The 18,304-nt window shown below is 39.2% G+C and overlaps 1 protein-coding gene across 3 annotated transcripts in view; it reads left to right on the forward strand.

Moving 5' to 3' along the window:
* The first annotated feature begins 270 nt into the window (after window positions 1–270).
* The window catches only part of SLAIN2 (SLAIN motif family member 2), a 35,928-nt gene continuing 17,894 nt past the window's right edge, over window positions 271–18,304 (forward strand). For 2 of the 3 annotated variants that reach the window (XM_054823097.1, XM_054823098.1), the window contains exons 1-4: window positions 271–847; window positions 10,498–10,646; window positions 15,809–15,973; window positions 17,425–17,586. In XM_054823097.1, coding sequence (XP_054679072.1) covers window positions 492–847; window positions 10,498–10,646; window positions 15,809–15,973; window positions 17,425–17,586 — 832 coding nt within the window. In that variant the 5' untranslated portion in view covers window positions 271–491. Of the gene's footprint in view, window positions 848–902; window positions 1,311–10,497; window positions 10,647–15,808; window positions 15,974–17,424; window positions 17,587–18,304 lie in introns of those variants that run through there. The other variant, XM_054823099.1, reaches the window with a different exon arrangement.

Genomic DNA, 18,304 nt, shown 5'->3' on the forward strand with positions numbered 1-18,304 from the left:
CCGGGAGGCCAAGCCGTTCCCTCAGGAGCGAGGCTTCCGGAGAAGTCCCTCACAGAGCGCCAGGCGGCGGTGAGGCAGAGCCTTCCCCTGACAGAACCGGGAAGAGGCGAGCAGCAGCAGCAGCGCTCCAGCACGACCGACCGCCTCAACAGCCTCAGTCGCCACAAGAAACCCCACCCTCGGCAACGTCACCTCACCCCAACAGAGGGACAAGCCAGCGCGAGTGGTGACGCTCCCGGGTTACGCACATGACGTCAAGGCGGTGGGACGGGACAGGGGAGGTGGGAAGATGGCGGCGGAGGCCAGATGCGCGTTCTCCACCCCTCTCACCAGCTGCCGGCGCCGCTGAGGAGGCGGTGGCGGCAGCAGCGCCCGCGGCCCGCCCCGCCCCGCCGCGCCACAGCCCTCCCCCACCGCGGGACGCCCGGCCATGTAGACGGGGCGGCGCGGCCGCCCTTCCCCGCGCAGCCGTCCCTCTGCCGGTGGGCGCCATGGAGGACGTCGGCTCGGGAGTGAACGCGGACGCGGAGGTGCGGAAGCTGCAGGAGCTGGTGAAGAAGCTGGAGAAGCAGAACGAGCAGCTCCGCAGCCGCCACGGCGCCCTGCCCGCCGCCCCCGCCAGCCCCAAGCGCCTCCTGGGCGGCGGGCCCTCCCCGTCGCCCCCCGCCGTCTCCCCGCCCGACGGCCGCTGCCTCAGCCCCAGGGCCGCCGCCCGGCGGCCGCCCCCCGAGGAACCCGGTGGCGGCGCGGCCGGCGAGGAGGGCAACAGTCTACTGGACGACGCGGCGCTGCTTAGGCCGGAGGAGCTGGAGCGGTTGGCCGGCTGCGAGGAGGACGAGACCGGCTGGTGAGGAGGCGGCCGGTGTGGGAATGGGGTGGGGGCGCCCGTCTCCGCCGTCACCCGCCGCCCAGAGGCGAGGAAGGCACCGTCCTCCCCTTACCTCGCCGTCTCCGGGAGGAAGAGGCCGTTTCCAGGCGTGCGCCTGGTGTCGGAGGTGGTCGCGGGGCTTTGTGTATGGAGGCAGCCTCGCCCTCTGGGGCTGGATGAGGGGATTAGCTCTCCAACATGTACTGAAGCCTGCAGGGGAAGGGTGTTTTCGTTTCTGTACATCACACCGCACCTCCCTGGAGGCCTGCAGCTCTGCTTTTGTTCGGCCGCAGTGAGAGTATTACTTCGGGTCGCCTGGAGACGGGAGCATGCTCCAGTCCCGCCGCAAAATCAGTAGTCAGTGTTTTCACAAGTTCGGAAGGTGTGGAGGCATTGAGAAACTTGTGGAAAATTTCTGGAGTAGTGCAGAATTAGCCCACAGGTACTGTTATACTACTTTAAGGCTTGGTTGCTTTCAGCTGTGAAGGCAGCAAATGTAACATACTCCTTCATTTCCTAAGGAGTTGTTGTCCTTAGGTGTTTTCATTTATTGTTAACAATGTAGGACCACGGTTTACTATAGGTGGTTCTCTTTTTAAATGAATTGCTTATCTTGCTGCTCCAGCAAAAACACCTGCAGGTGTTCACCTTGTCTTTATTACACTTGGATGAGCTTCTACTGAGAATCAAGAAGGTTTGATCTCTGTTAACATCACGCTGTTCTCCAGCTGTCTTTTTTTGAAGTTTCCTATGACACTAGTAGAGTAGCAGCGTTAGAGCTGCAGGAGAAACAGTGGGGAGGAGCACAGTGTCAACAGGGAAACACAAGGGAAGCATGTACAGGGAGGAAAGGCGTAACAAAAGTAGTGACTTGGGTCAGAACTGGTTGTAGGTTCATCTACAAAGGTCTCTTTCTGGAGTGAACACGTAGACAAATTTAAAAAACAAACAAACAAAAATGTCTTTCAGAATTAGAAACACCTTTGAAAATGCTGGAATGATTCCATGCATGAGCAATGTTTTAGTTGCTCAGGGAGGAGACAGTGTGTGTGCTTCCTTGGAGAAGTCATTTGCCTGACATCCAGCCTGATCCACTGGAGAAGTATGAGAGCATAAGTTTATTCTCATCCAACAGAAGCTTACTAAATTAACACAAGGCATCATCTTCCAGATGATGAGTCTGTGCAAGGCAGCTACTCTTATTTCTCAGCTTATGCCTTGTAATTTACTGGCTTATAGCATGTGAGGGAAATAGAATATACTAAATTTGCACAGTAAGTTTGGAGTTGGAAAGCCGAATTTGTGAACGTCATGAATTCTAGTGACAATAGATGTTAATCATTTTGTATATTAATCCTAAATCATGGGCAACATAATGCATCTCTTTGGTGAAAGTTAAAGTCACAACAAAGCATATGGTGACAGTGACAGCGTAAGTGCTGCGTGTTTTTGTTTATGCCGTTCTGGACACTCATGGGCAGGCAGCATAGTTCACTGAGCACTGCTCGTGCTGGTGTCAGGTGGTTGGCACATCACATACACTGCCTGTTATTGTGGCTTCAGTCATGTTTCTGTGCAAGTTCTAGTCCTCAAAAGACAACAAAACTTAAATGCAGTCTATTACATGTCTTTATTCCTTTCCTAATATTTTTACAACTATAATACTAATTTTCAATGTCAGACATGGGACAATGAGACACAAAAGCGTGCAACTAGAAGAGAGCAGTTCTTAAAACTTGCTGTTGTACATATCAAGAAATATGGCTATGTAATTAAAGAACTTTGTCTTTTCATGCTATAGTTTAATATGCACTTAAAGTGGCTAGACTGATGATTTTTTTTTTTCCTCCAAATTGCTTATAAAAATGGAAATCAAACTCCTGGAGTTTCTGAACACCATTTAATTCAACTGTTGAGGCACTAAATACTCTAAACCCATTTCTTGCTTATGGAGGTAGGATGATCTGTATTTGTACATCTGATGAATGGAGATTGTTGCTCTAAATGAAATTGGAAATTTTCAGAGGGCTCATGGAGCAATCAAAAAGAAACAAACCTGTGAAAATAGCAGTGATGATATAAGTGGATTTCTCTTAAACTGTTTCATAAAGATCCCACTCTTAAGGCCTCAGTTATGCAAGGTCACTCAAAGTAATTGAATCAACTGAAAGGGTGAATGTACTCTATGAAATTTAAATCTCGTGTGAACTCTTCCACATTGAAATGGATTTGGATCACTACTGCTGAACCCAAAATCCTGTTTAAACTATGGGATTATACCACTGTAGAAATGAAAGACCACTTACCATCTGAGGAAACCTCATGTAGAAACAAGGTAAATTTAAATCACAGTTTGTGCGTAAAAAATTGATTCATCTTCCCTATTTTGTTTGTCTACATAGTGAAGCTTAGATTTGTCTTTACTTTTGATTTCAGAAGGACCTTGCTGTGGGAGATAATAGATGATGCAGGGTGCTGGCTGTCTCTCTTCTTCTCTCTGCTTTGTATAATATGGGTATTTTTTCAGTCTGTGCATTCATATACCCCATTATGAAATTGTCTGCAGACTTGTAATGGCAGAAGAAATAGTTTTCTTCACTGCTAAAATTACATTCTTTTACATTTAATGCTCACATGAAATTAGTGCCTGTGAAGTTTGGCTATGAATTTAAGATGGAACAGTCGATGCTGTGACTGAAATTGATACTGGAATGTGACATGTCATTTTCTAAATCTACATTTTGGAGTTGATCGGCTCATTTTTAAGTTTTAATTCTTTAAATGCTTTTAGATAAGTCTACAGAGGACAAAAGCGTAAAGTGAAAAATGAAAGGAGAAGGTAGAACAAGCCTAATTTACTAACAAGTGAAAAGAACTTTGCTGCTGCTGCTTTAGCTATTAAAACAGCATTACAATATTAGTGAACTTTGAGACTGTTTATGTTTTTGCTTGTTTGTTTTTCTTCACTATGGTTAGTTAAAACCAGATATGTTCTAGGTTTTAAACAGTTCAGCACATGAGACAATCTTCAAATCATGGTAAAATACTAAAAATATTTCAGTGAATTTAGATTGACTTTCTTGGTCATATGCTTCTGAATGCTATTTAATATGCTGAAACTTTCTTCCTAATAGGGTACTGAAATTGCAAGTAGGCACATATGCACATGTGCGCAGTACTGAGCTGTACCTACTCCCATGGAGACTTTGCTTTATGCCTGCTAATTACTTCCTCAAGAAGTTACCAGTGACTTTGGTAATCTACTCTATGGCTGTTCCTATTTGTTCTTGAACCAGATAGGATCAAATTTTTTTTTTTTTTTTCAAATTTCAATCTGAACAAGTCTTTTTTAATTAATTAAAAAGACAAAAGGGCAGGAAGGGGGACCAGAGTGGAGAAATCTTCAGAGAGGCAGGATGAGGTATACATACAGCTCCTTGCCTGACTTGCTGGGTAAGGTTGGGTGTGGATGTGTGGCACATTCAAGACAACTCGGTAACAGTATGCGAGGTGCCTCGCTAAGCTTCTTTTAAAATAAGCGAGCTGTCTCAAGTTTATTGCAGGATAAGTTTGCACACGTGGGCAATTACTGTAGATTAGTTTGTGCTGTGAATCTACTGTAACTTGCTTTGTGGTAACTTGTTGCACAGTCAATTACCTAAACTTTCTGAGGAGCTTTCTTTTAAATGTGAGGAAAACATACAGTGCTGTTTCTTCAAAATGTATATGCAGTATGTGCATGAAAGCGTATAGAGCTTGCTGTGTATTGGTTTTGTACCTATAATTGCTCGGCAAACTTCAGAACAGTTGTGTCCTCTTTAAATCATAGTGCTATAAAAGCTAGCCTAGCACTTATCAATGTTTTCATGTCGTTGCAATCTAAAGTCTCCTTGGTAGGGCTGAAATAGCTAACAGCTGACTGAATTAAACACACAGTAACCACCTTTAGTTTGTAAAAGTGAAATTACTGGTGGGTCGTTTATATTAATAGTTCAAAGTAATATTTTTAGTGTTTTTGAAGACCTCATATTGGTTTGGTATCCTGTTTAGTTAAAATGGAAAGCAAGTACTTTTACTATTATACACATTCTCATTCAGCAGCTATTTCTATTAAATTGGCACCTATTTTTAATAGTCTACATTTCCATTATAGTAATCCATTCCAGTTAGTTGGCTAAGTGGCTGTTTTGTGATAGAGGATGAAAACGTGATTGTCACCTATAATGATTGTCTTTCAGCTCATATTGCTTGATGTCCCTTGATTACTAACTTTGTTTTGGAATCCTGAAGTTTGCCGTAGTGAGCTAGTGAAGTGTAGGGTGAGGATTTTAGGATAGAACTGCACCTGAATGATCTCCCATTGCTGAAATAACATTGCAGCATTTCCTCTTCAGCTGCTAATATGGCATTGAATGAGTGTGGTTTAGGCCTCTTGGAAACTGGACAGGTTCTGATCAATTCCTGCCCTGTGACCTAAGTAAAAGAGAAATTGATACTTTTAATTTTGTGGCACATTAAATGTCAATCTGATGTAAAGTTGGGGGTTTTTTAACCAAATTCAGATAATGGCTTCTCAAACTAGGAAGATGACTTGAAAAGAAGCATGTGAGAGAACTAAGGATTAGGGAAGTTACCAGTTTGTCAAATGAAACAACTGGCGTAATATCAAATAATACTCCATTTGACTAAAGACTTTGAGATATCTATGTTTGTTGTGAAACAGATGTTCGAGGACTGTAGGAAGAACTCTTTCTATTTCTAACTTCTTGTGTGATATTTAATGGCTTTTAAACATTTTTGATATTATGAAAGGTTCAATACAAATTTCCTTTATTGTCCTAACGGTATTCCTGAAATTTACCTCATGATCACGTCTTGTTTAGGCATGAGTCACACTTCTACTTTTTGTAGGTGTTCGTAGAGCTCTCAAGCTTAGTATTTAAGCAGACTTATATTTTGTAACACATTTAATAGCACACAGAACTTCTCAACTTTTCTCTATTCCACATAAGTGTCACCAGTACCTCATTATAGCATATATGCTCTAACAAATTGCTTCTGAAAAGCTTCTCAAACAGTGGACAGTTATGCAATGTGTGTGCAACAGTTCTGGGGAAGCTACATGATGGTGTTAGAGGAGTCCTCCAAGCTTTTGAAGGCCCCTTTTCCTACTCTACAGCATCTCTTTCAGACAGCAGCATGTTCTTTTGAGATGAGGAAATGAATAATAGCTATAATTTCTAGTAACTAGCCAGGGCACAGCTAACTATCTTTAATTGTTGGTGACAAGAAGGTAGTTGTGTTCCCAATTGCACTTTGCAACCTCTCTGAATACTCTCAGTTCTACTTGAAAATGGCATCATGTAGTTGAGATGTGCCACTTCAATGTGAATGAGATTGTCAAAGCGCTTTTGTAGTATTCATATCCTTATTTTTTAGAGACCTGAAGTTTGCTGTAACTCATGTATCTCTCAGAATTAGAAGTATTCAGTTAAGTACACCAACAAATTAGCAATTACAGGCTGAGCAACGTGTCTCAGTCAGTTACAACTGCAGGATAGGAACTTTGCGGGGGTAGGGGAGGAGTAAAGAGGAAATCTGTGAGCCAGATATGTGCAGGGATGTCACTTAGGTTTTGGATTATTTTTTTCTTTACATCCAGAGATTCTCTTCAGATCTGTTCCTGTAGCTGTTTATTCAAAATCTATCTTAAATTTTAATTTATTTAAATTGATCCAGATAGAATTTCCTGAAAGTTTTAGATCTAAAAGAGTTTAGATAGACAATTTAGAACAGTGTCAATTTCCAAGACTGTCCAGTATTATTGTCTTCTGATGTATTTATTTTTAGTAGTTTTTCCTTGTGGGATTTCCTTCCTGTATTTTAGGGATCTTAATGATCTGGCCTTAGATTTCTATTTTTTTTTCCTTCTCCTCATCTCTTCAAGTTGCTTTCTCCATTCTGCTTTTGTCTGCAATGTTTTGTCTGCTCTCTTGTTTCATTCATTATGCCTCTTGTACCTGCCAGTTTTCCCTTAAAGTGAATGTGGCTAAAATAAGCTTTAACTCAAGTTCCTTCCACTTGTCATCTTCTTTCTAATTCAGATCTGTGACTTCATGTTTGTCTGCATGTTTTTCCTTCCACTCTTGTACTGGAGCAGTAGAAGGATTCTGGTACAAAAAGACTCATCCTGATTAGAATCTTGGCTTCTGATTTCATGCCTGTGGCAATTAGCCTCTTGTATTTTAATGCACTGGGAGGTGTTCCTCAGGTGAGGTAATCCCTATGCAGATATTCCATTCCTACCTCAATGTCCTGCCCTCTTTCTTCAAAGCCTTTTCTGACTCCTCTGTGTCCTAGCACAGCACGCTACAGCTTGCCCCATTTGGCTGACAATAACATATGAGCTTGTATTGACAGTAGTCTTTCTGCAAAAGCTCTGCCCTTTTTGTGCTGCATCTTCCTGGAACTAATCAGTAGAGCCCCTGGCCGCTTTAAACTTCAGATTGGCGCTGCTGTGGCATAGTTGACTAGTGACAGCTGAAGGAAGGAATATTACTGTGTGCAGCAGAATCATAGTGTCTGGGCTTCTTGATGTTTCAAAATACACCAAAGCTCCTGGGCTTCTTTTTATATCCTGCTTTCTTTTACTTGACCTTGTGTCACTGAATTATAGTCTTTACTCTCTTATGGAGAAACTGGAATGCAGTTTTCTGGTGTGTTAACATGTGTTGTATGGGTGGTAACTGTAAGCTGTCAGTTTCCTCAATCGTTTTCAACTTCTTGTTTTGAGAAAGTGATTTAGTAGAGTTCAGAGATGTATGAAGTCATACTGGTAATCTTCAATCCTGAAGTTGCCGTGCTGCCAGTCAGTGCTGTTGCATTGCTGTAGAATACATTAACAGAAATGGGAACAAATCTTTTCTGGAACGCCCTTCAGCTAAGGAGGACCTGTCTCTTTTGGGTCAAACAGTAGTTCGACAAAGAAGATTGCTTAGCTGTATGAAGTTATTTGTACACGCTTCATAGTCTCCTTTCTGTTCTTTTTCCCTTCCTTCTGTTGGGAGGAGAGGAAGAGGTAGTAGAAGCATCATTCCAATCCTTAGCCTTGCCCTTGGCCTTTTTTTAATCCAAATAGGGCAAAGCAAGCAGAATTACATCAGTTTCAAAACTTGAGATTGGCTGTTCTTTGTCAGATGGAGAATTAAGATCACTGTTTTATAATAATGAGATTTCATAGGTGTATGAGCTGCAAGAAACTGTCCTGAAAGAGTCATTGTGTACTGCATTGATGCACATGTGTTTGTCGTGAGGTAGTGGAGTTGCATGAAATGCGTGTATTCTAAAGTTCTAATTCTTGAAATGTAAGGTGTGAAACAAAGGCAGTTAAAGGAAAAACAGTTGTCTGGAAAAGGGGTAGGAGAATCTGGAATATATGTGTGTTTAGGAAGGGAGGTGGAAAAGTGGAAGCTGCATGAGCCTGGATTGCTTCAGTAAATAAACTACTTAAACAAATGCAACAACTGGAAACTGCAGAAAAGAATATGTTGGAACTTAAATTACCAAGTGTCTTTCAAAGAGGACATACACTTTAATTTCTTGCCCATTATACTGGTTGTTACTGTAAACACTTCAAATGTGCATGGAACTTCTCAAACACAGCAAGGCATGTCAGCTATCCAGAGAGTTAGCAGTGAGTCTGGCCTGTACAGCACGAAAGTTGACTTTGTTGCCTTTGACACGTTTGTATTGTGTAAACATACTTTAGGATAGAAATTGTGCAAGCATACTTTAGGATAGAAAAAAGTACAGGCAAATCAATGCTAAAAAGACAGTAAATTCAAAGTGTTAGCTAGTAAATGTTAGACATTGCCTTTAACTATATGCAGATAATTGCAGAGAGTACAGCAATTTACATAATTGTTTACATAGAACTGTAAACATCGAGTGATTCTTGTACTTTCCAAGGATCTTCAGGGCTATAAATGTGTGATGGGCTCTTAGGTTTTCTTGTGGGCACAGTGCTCCTGAAGGTTGTAAGGATTCCTACAAAATCAGTTTTAATGATCAGCATGACACTGGCCAGAGCGTAAGCCATGTGGACTATAGTATGTGGCAGTGGCTATTTGCATTGTTACAAATGGCTTCATTTTTGGTTGAAAACCTGGCTGCTAATAAAAATCCTCTCTCCTGCATTTGCAACTGTAGCTTTTTAATTTCAGTGTTTATAAGGGAAGAGTGTTTCAGAGCATGCTGTAAACGAAGTGATCAGTATTTTGGGTGAGAGATTCATGGTGTTTTTATAAGCATGCTTCTTGGGAAGCTTTTGTAAGAAGTGACCTTAAGGATAGTAATTAAAAAAAAATATCTTTTAAAGCTGTTTATAAAACAAACTGAGTTCAAGTTCTAGAATTACAGAGGAGGGATCAGTTAATAATCTCTTAATAGAGCTGTGGGAAATAACTTCTGTGTTGTTGATGTCTTTGGTGTAAAGGAAACAAGAACTTTTGCTGTCTGTTTTGTATGGAAACATGTCTGATTAGGCTGTCAAACGTTCCTAAGTTAATGTGTAGCATACAACCATATTTGCTTGGAGTATGAAGTCTATCATTACTCCTAGAAGAAACACTCTTTTAACCATTTCTGGATATGCATAAGCTCTACTTAGAGCTGTAGATCTTGCACTTCACTGTTGCCTTTTACTGAAGCACATTTTCAAGTTTGGTTCTAGACCAAAGATAAGGCTTAAATATCCCTATTTTGAGTGTGTGTTTGGTTATGACTTTATTTAATCTGTTTGTTGAGGGAAGAGAAATTTTAAGCTAAATGTCTAGAGCCCTTGAACTGGAATACTTCTTTCTTCAGTCATGAAATGCTGATGTTAAAATAAATGAATGGAGGTGCTGACGGGCAAAGGCCTCAGCATGTCCTGAAGAACAATATGGTCTCATTGTTTCTCTTTACTCTATGTGCATTATCTCTTGTTCCTTGCTTTTAATGCTTGACTGTATACCCCTTAGGACAGAGATAGTCCCTTTGTTCTATGTTCAAAGGAAAACTAAAGGATCATGTGCTAGGATACAAATTATAAGTAAAAATAAAATGTTTATTGTTCAACAGTACTGAAATAGTAGATGTGTTCTATGCACTTCAGCACTGTTCCTTGTCTATTAAGATGCTTATCACTTGCTGCATCTTTGTGTTTAGGAAAACAACAGTTGCATATATTCCATAGTGCTTTGTTGCCTTCTTTCAGGTGAATGTTACTTAAATCTGAAAAGATTAATCCCAATTTGTACCTTTATGTGACATAGTGAAATTGTCCATATATCTGATGTTTCCGAAAAGTGAAGACATTTATGTTTCTGGCATATAAGTCAACATATCCCAGTGTAGCAATATAGGCATTGCTTCTTGCCAGAAGTCTTTGGGTAGCCATATGTTATCAGTATTATATTGTATCCAAAATAGTTACTTTAAACGTAAAACTTGTGAATTCTTTATATTTTGAGATTGTAGTGTAGCTATGCTATAAAAATGCAAATAGCATAGTATGTGGTATATTGGTACATGCCTGATCTTATGCTCATTTTATCTGTCTTCATAGAATTTTTTTTTCTCCTTTTCAGGTTATATACATCCCCAAAGAAGAAACTGACTCCAGTGCAAAAATGTGTCAGTCCCTTAGTTTGGTGCAGGCAGGTATTGGATTACCCAAGTCCTGACATTGAATGTGCTAAAAAGTCACTGATCCACAGACTGGAACAGACAATGTCAGGTGAGTTCCTGCATACTAACACCACAGGGTTGTACATGCTTGTTTTGAAACAGAGTCAGAATTAGCCAATAGATTGCTGGATCTCACCCTCTTCTCACACAACTGTTACTTCTGTATAAAGTTTTCATTATGGTTTGCAATCAGTAGTTCATTCTGCTCGTTTTCTGGACTGTAGGAATAAAACGAAAGGAAGCATTACACCATGAGTAATGATTTCAGAGTTTTATGCTACCCAGATTGTTTCTTCCTGAAAACTTCTGACCAAATTGTAACTATGTCCTTAACTTGGAGGTTTTCTTGTCTTATTTTAAAATAATAGAAGCCTGTATTAAACTATCATAATTATTAGGTCCTTGTCAGTATGTTAACATGGAACTTAGTTTTCTGCTAGACGAGCTATTTTATTTCATCTAAGGAAATGAAGGCTGAAGTTCTCAAATACTTTGGGGAGGTAATATTGATTTCTTTTCCTCCCATCCCCAGTAACTGAAGATCTTGTCACAGTCAGATTAAAAAAAAAAATCCAGAGTTCATGATTCTCAAGTCCATTTCTTATTATTATAAAAATTGTGGGCATAATTGTGAAAGTGACCTCGGTATGAGTCACCTCTGATCTTTCCTTATTTCTTGTGCTTTGTGTATGCTGCCTTGATGAATGTCTGTGCAATTTTCCTGAACAGTTACCATGATACATAGCTTGCTACAGGCAAAGATTGAAATTCTAAATGATGAAAAGTACCCGGATCACAGGGATTTATGAACGATGATGCAAGTTTGCGAGTTTGAATACTACTGAGTATTTAGGACTGGATAGCAGTTAAGCATGAACAATTCTGTTCATGGTTTAACATTTTCCCAGAACTGAGTAGAAATCTTCCAGAAGTATCGCAAATTCTGTTAGCCTTAGGGTATCCCTAAAGATCCAGTCATAGTTGAAGCAGAGTAGCAGGAAGCTTTCCTATGAAATAGACAAACTTGAAAGTTTGATCATTCAAATTATGTGTCTAGGCAACTCTACCTCTTTTTTTTTTTTTTTTTTTTTTCCCCATAAACCTGAGAATCTGCCTCTGGCAGTGATACTTGCAAGAATACTGCAACTCATCTGTAGTAATAATAGGGGAAAATATTAGTGGTAGAAGAGATGGACACTAATACTGCTGGTTGGAACAGCTGTGTGGAAAAAATAATTTGTAACAAAAAGTGAAAATTGTCCGTTAGAGCAACCAGCCTACTTGCAGATGTAGAGTGGGAGGAAGCTCTGCTGGAGAAGACAAGTAGTGCTGCTTGTAACCTTGTGTATGTTTCCTACCCCACAACTTCTGGAATATCTTGTGACTTTTATTTTACATAGTACTTGTATCTCATGGACCCATCACTTAACCTATTACTAGTTACTGGTTCAGATTAATTTCAGTTCCAGTCTCTATGGATAAGGCTTTTCATACTACTGTACTTTCTCTCCTGAATCCTTGTTGATGTTTCTTTTGCCGTGAGTATTTTCTTTTTGTCAGTTCCTGTTATGTCTTTCTAATCTATTTTTGCTGTTTCTCATTTTCAAATGCACTCTTGTATTCCACATTTTCCTCTTTCTTAAAGTAATCTTTTCCATTGTGAGATGATACAGGAGGGAAGAGCGGCTTTCAGCTGCGTGATACTGTGAGCAGTTGCTGAGAACAGAAAGTGCACGTTGCCTTCTCACTGGTTAGTTCAGATTTACAATTGCAGAGTGAGTCCTGCTTAGTGTTGGAAGCATGTTCAGATTAGAGGGAACCTTAGGTAGGTTCCAGTGCAAAGACCTCTCTTAGCCATGCCTCAAGTCCCTGGTGAAAAGTGCAAGAGTGAGTTTCATGTTGGCTGGAAACCATGACTTTTGCCGTGTGGTGGTTTAAAATCAAGAAAGCAACTGCAGGAACAGAGAGATACTAGGAGGAAGAATTTCTGGAAGAGATGCTTTCTTAAGACACAGTTGCACAGGACTAGAACAGAGTAACTTAGGTCATGTTACAATTTTTACTGAGGCAACATTTTTACTTAAATATTTGAAATCAAACACATGATCAGTATAGAAGTGTGAGGCTGTATGTGTAAAAGCACTGTGATATTTTCCACGGTGAGTGAGTTTGACTTTTCAGTTAAGCATTTAGCTTGTTCCAAAACCAACTGTTATTTAGCTAGCTTTAGTCTCAGTGATAGACTTTGCTAATTATTGGTTTGAATTACTACTGGGACTGCTAGAATAAATTTGTTGCTTAATCCTAACAAAAATAATGATCAGATCTCTACATTTGGAAAAATTGGACCTGATGCACACAGCAGATCTACTAAACCACCTAAGCATGAGTTTTCTCCACTCACGTTTTTCTATTCCTATTTTCTAGAGTAAAAGAAAGATTGAAGACCAATTTAACCCAATGTTGACCAAAATAAATTAGATGCTGCATACTGTTTCTGAATGTTATAAAAGAAAAAATGACATTAAAATAAAAATGTTGATCATTAACCTTCCCCCTAGTGTTTTGAAAGCCAATGTGTAATCTTTTATAAGCTAATGTTTCATCTAATATAGTGTCATTTTAATGTTAAAATTAGTTCTCTTACTAATATTGTCTGACACCTCTAATAAAGACCATATGTCTAATTGTTGTAAAAATAATAATGTCTTCCTAAGTTACAGAAATCCCTGTTGGAAAAACTTTAGGAATTCTATACCAGAAAAATGGCTTGAATCCAGCTTTTCTCCTGGGGAAAAATAGAATGCTGAAAGATAGAAGTTCACATTAGCTAGGATAAAACTGCCATACCATATAAAGTTTCATCATGTATCAGAGCATACTTTTTATATGTAACAAAAGTATGCTTTCTTTCATCTCAGGAAATCTGTATGTGATCAAATATTTTCTGTCATTATGGATATGTACAAAGAGTACAAATTAGTACAAAGTAGCATAATTGTTTTCTAATTTGTGTTTAAAATAGTTGTCCACGTAATAAGTACAAAATAAAAGACTGTTGTGCAGGCTTACATTTTAGGGGTTTTTTACTGTCATTTTTAGCAAGAGATGAGAAGTAATTTTTTTTTGCATGAGAACAAAGATTCAGTTGGAGTAGATGATCCTATATGAGTGCCAGAAGAACCTGCTATCAAAGGAGTTCTCATCAGAGTCAACCAGAATACAACTGGCTTGTAATTACTGGGTTTGTTAACTGAGCTTTGTAATAAAGTGGAGATTGCCCTTCTGACACTCTCAAATAAACTGGAGTTACCTCAGGAATACTTGTTAGAATTCATTGAATTCACGAATTGCTGGAATTAGTGCATATCATTTAAGGCTTGCAGTGAAAGCTGGAATATAAACTTTCCATCCTCTATCTATAACTGCCTTTTCACTCTAATTAAAACACTAGTAATATTAACTGGTTTGGACTCCAGAGAGGATCTTTACCTGAGATGCAATTTAAGGAATCTGCTGCAAAGTCAACTTTAATTTCTGCTGGTTCTGCTTCTGTCCTGCATTCTGCCATCCATTTGGTTGGATGATACGGTTTTTTTGGACGCTACTGAAAACTAATTCACTAATGCAATCAGTTAAAATACTCTAGATGTTTTTAACTAAATCCACTTTAGTAGGCTGGATAATAGTGCAGCCCCACTATTGCTTGTACTGTACAACTGAGGAGGTAGTGATTAAGAGCAGAGTGGGGTGGGAGGAGGAGCTGAAGCAGACTTTGCTGCTGAAAGCAGCATTTCGTGTAACTGTAGTCTCTTTTGACTTCTTGTAATGTGAGAAAAAAATCTTACACTGAATAAAAGGATTTTTAGTAAAACAATTAATGTCACATTGTCTGGCACAGCAGAATACAGTTCAATTCTTTTTTTTGTCCACTACTATCAGTAGCAGAATTATTACTCCACCCTTTTTCAGTAACAGAAATGTTACACACTAGTCTTCAAATAGCTTAATTTCTGCCTTTTCATTTTGTGGATTTTGGTTGGTTTTGTTTGTTTGTGATTTAGAACTGCTTGAGTGTATTGCCATACACTTGCTAGGCCTATTATTGTCAGTTTACAATATATATGCATAGTTTCAATATTGTCCTGCCTTAAAGAGAGTTTAGTTTCTAGCAGCTAGATGAGCTGCAACTTAATCTAATCTAGATTTATGTCATAAAATTTAGATCTCTAGTTTTCAGTTTAAAGTTTTGCAATTTAATTTGTTCTTTGTTAAAATACGATTCTGTTTGGCATAAAATACTTTCAGCAATAAAGGAACAGATTTTACCAAAAGTGACCAAATTTCCTTTAGTTCCCACTTCCCCCATTGAAGTTCCATTTTCTATTAGTAGTCATTTAAGTAACTATATGAATCATACACCTGGCAACTAGGAGAATTGCAGTATCATACTGAAAATATTCACGAGTGGTTAAAATTAATCTGAAAGTACTTTGGCATTGAAATATTTACATTAAATAGCAGAGGAAAGTGCCCGATTTTAGTTCTTACATTGTATATAGTGTTGAAGCTCATGGACGTAAAAATTCCAAAGCATTAGAACAGCAGGTATGCAGAAAGGAATAATCTTACAGTCAGTTTGCTTTATTGTGCCCAGTAGGCTCATGGTACCCAGATATATAAATGGAAGCATTTGCCATGCTTCATGTTTTTTGATTTTAACATATGCTTTGGAGAATTTTGTAGGTGGTATTGCCTAGTTCTGTGGTGCCGGTCTTGGCGTTACTGTTGAAATACTGTGTGATCTAGACAGGTCTGTGAATTCTGGAGAACTAGACTTCATGATGTGCTCTGGTTTGTATGTAATTGTGCATAGGATGTATGTTACCATAACTCAGCTACTACCGTCTTTTGAGTTGCTTCGTTCCTCCTTCCCAACACCTACCTACATTGAACATCCTGAAGAGATTGGTTGTGGTAATCTTAGGTCTGATTTTTACAAGGAAAATATTTGTTGCTATCTTGTCTTGCCTTCTTCTCCCACTCCTTCCATAGTATGCTTGTATCTAGGAGATGAAGAAATCAGTTAAAAAACTTTCCAGTGACTGAAATATTATACTTGAATTGTATAGTAATTAAATCACACCGAAGATATCATATAGTATTGTATTAATTTTTCACTGGTGGTCACTTTCCTCCTCTTTCATACAGCTCTCAAGAGACAGAATTTGTACAGCAGCCCTTTCAGTGCGGTCAGTTACGCAGGCTCCTATAGTCCAAATACCAGTAGCCCCTACAGCAGTGGTTTCAACTCTCCCTCCTCAACACCAGTGAAATCTGCTTTTGTGAAACAGCTCATACCTCCTGGTACCTCAGGTAAGTATGCGTGTGAGTGTCTGGTCTCTCCCTTTCCCCTTTCTCTTCCTTTCAAAAACATGTGCTCAAATAAATTACATTTGCATAGAACTAGAGTATGAAAGACACCAAAACCCTATCAGTCTTTTGTAGGACGTTTGTGTCAGGCTGTATTTAAGCTTTTTTAGGAAGGACTTTTTTACAGACTCTGGCATGAGATACATTTAAAATGTTTTCTCTGGATGTCTGTGTCCCTAAGATCACTGATGCATATTAGCTGTTAGAATAAAACACGTAGTGCTAGTTCTGTGGAGTCCCAACATGCATAAGCAGCTTCTAGAATAATAGCGCCATAATTGGTTGGGACGTGAGTTGCATAGTAGGTGTTTAAAGGTTACGTGTTGGTAGTTGTAAAGTCTTTGCACCTACCCTATTAGTTATTAACTGAAACATTGGGTGTGCAACGTATCCATCAGTACTTCTGAGATGTGAACAATATAATCTAACGAAGAAGCGTGTATTTTAATTAAAGCATTCATTGAGGCTTTGCAGTCATCAGTGTAAACACTAACTTATGGCAATGTTTTCTGCCTTTATTCTGCACCATAGACACTTTCTTTGCATCAGAAAGATTGATGCCTGGAACATATCTGTCCTCTGAAGTCAAAATGTTGGCGTATATATACTTTAACTCAAGTTGGCATGCAGGGAAGATGAAAAAACGTTGCATGAGCACTCCCAACTATATGTAGTTTGCTGTGGACTTGTAAAGAGAAGCCTGCACTGCAGTATATTCACAAGAGCCATTACCCAGATTTTGTTTTAATCTATGTAGGTCTGCTCTACACTGTGTGCTGCAATGCTGTATCTGCCTGCAGGACAGAGAGATGAAATGTAACTGGTTAAACGGGAAGGTTTTTTGGTATATAGTTTATGGTATATCGGTTATAGTTTAGCAAAGGTGTGTACGTAGAACAGGTGGTATTTTTGGATAAACTGTATTTTAAGCATTCCAAACTGATTCAGTATTCATTGGATCAGCCAGTCCTTATGGTCAAGAAAGATATAGTCGAATTTATGTTTTACAAGGTAGTGTGCAGAGACGAGAATGAAAGCACAAATGGAACCAGTACACAGTTGCTCTTTCTGTAAGAGTTGTGTGTACTTCATAGCAGTTCAAACTTGATACAGGTAGACCGGATTATATCTCATTCATTTGTTTTGCCACCATTATAATTTTATAAAGTTGCTCATTTTTAGAAGGTCATAGCTAAGCTCTGCTTGTGTAAATTATGTTTTCAGCCTAGATGTGCAATCAAATGTTTCAAATAGTCTGTCAGATTCAATGTCTCAGTCATAATCTGTTTGCAGATTGGTGGTCCTTTTACTAGGAAGGGAAATACAGCTTACCTTTTTGGCCTTTTTTTTTTTTTTTTTTTAACGTGTCCTGTTACTTTATTTTCTTTCTATAGGTCATCTTAAAAGTTCAGCAGATAGAAATCCTCCACTAAGTCCACAGTCCTCTCTGGACAGTGAATTAAGTGCATCAGAGATGGATGAAGACTCTATTGGGTCTAATTACAAGCTAAATGATGTTACAGATGTGCAAATTTTAGCACGAATGCAGGAAGAAAGTAAGTATTTTCCATTCTGAAAACGAAGTGGAGCAGTTGATTTTTTAATTTTTTTTTAAATTGAAGAACTGCAGTAGCACTTGCGTAGCAGGAAGATAAAAAGGGTGTAGATTCTACTATGGATGTAAAAATGTAGTTCTCCTGAGAAGGCTGGCTAAGGACTTCTGCATCCAGGATAAGGAAAGGAAGTTGCTGTGCAGAAGTGTCCTTTAGGAACAGTGGACAAAAGAAATGCTGGAGAGAGTATGAATTTGTAGCATATAGTATATGCTAAAGGGATGGTCATTAGACTGGACTACTGCTGGCAACCAGTCTTCTCAGGAGATATGTGCCCTCCCGATGTAGTCCAATATTGTTGACATCAGTGCTTAAACCATGATTTAAGTCACCAAAATGTAAAGTCAATATGGCAGAGAATAATGAAGTAAAAGCACTTATGTAGATGTGTCCCTTTTATTATAGGTTTAGTCAAGGCTTTGTCTTTTTGTCCCTCTGAGACTGCAGAAAGTGGTAGTAATTTCAGTTGTCTAACTGGGTGGTCTCTAGACTTCTTTATTGCATACTCCTATCAGTGGGGGGAAAAAATCCACAACCCCCCAATATATGTATATTTTTATATAAATTATATACATGCACTACTCTACTAAATTATTTTATTAGTAGTACAAAATTTTCTTTTTGCACCCCAGTGGATTGTTTTGCATTCCCCCTGAGTTGC

Source organism: Grus americana, chromosome 4 (genome assembly GCF_028858705.1).
Source record: "Grus americana isolate bGruAme1 chromosome 4, bGruAme1.mat, whole genome shotgun sequence".
In the NCBI taxonomy this organism is placed as follows: domain Eukaryota; kingdom Metazoa; phylum Chordata; class Aves; order Gruiformes; family Gruidae; genus Grus; species Grus americana.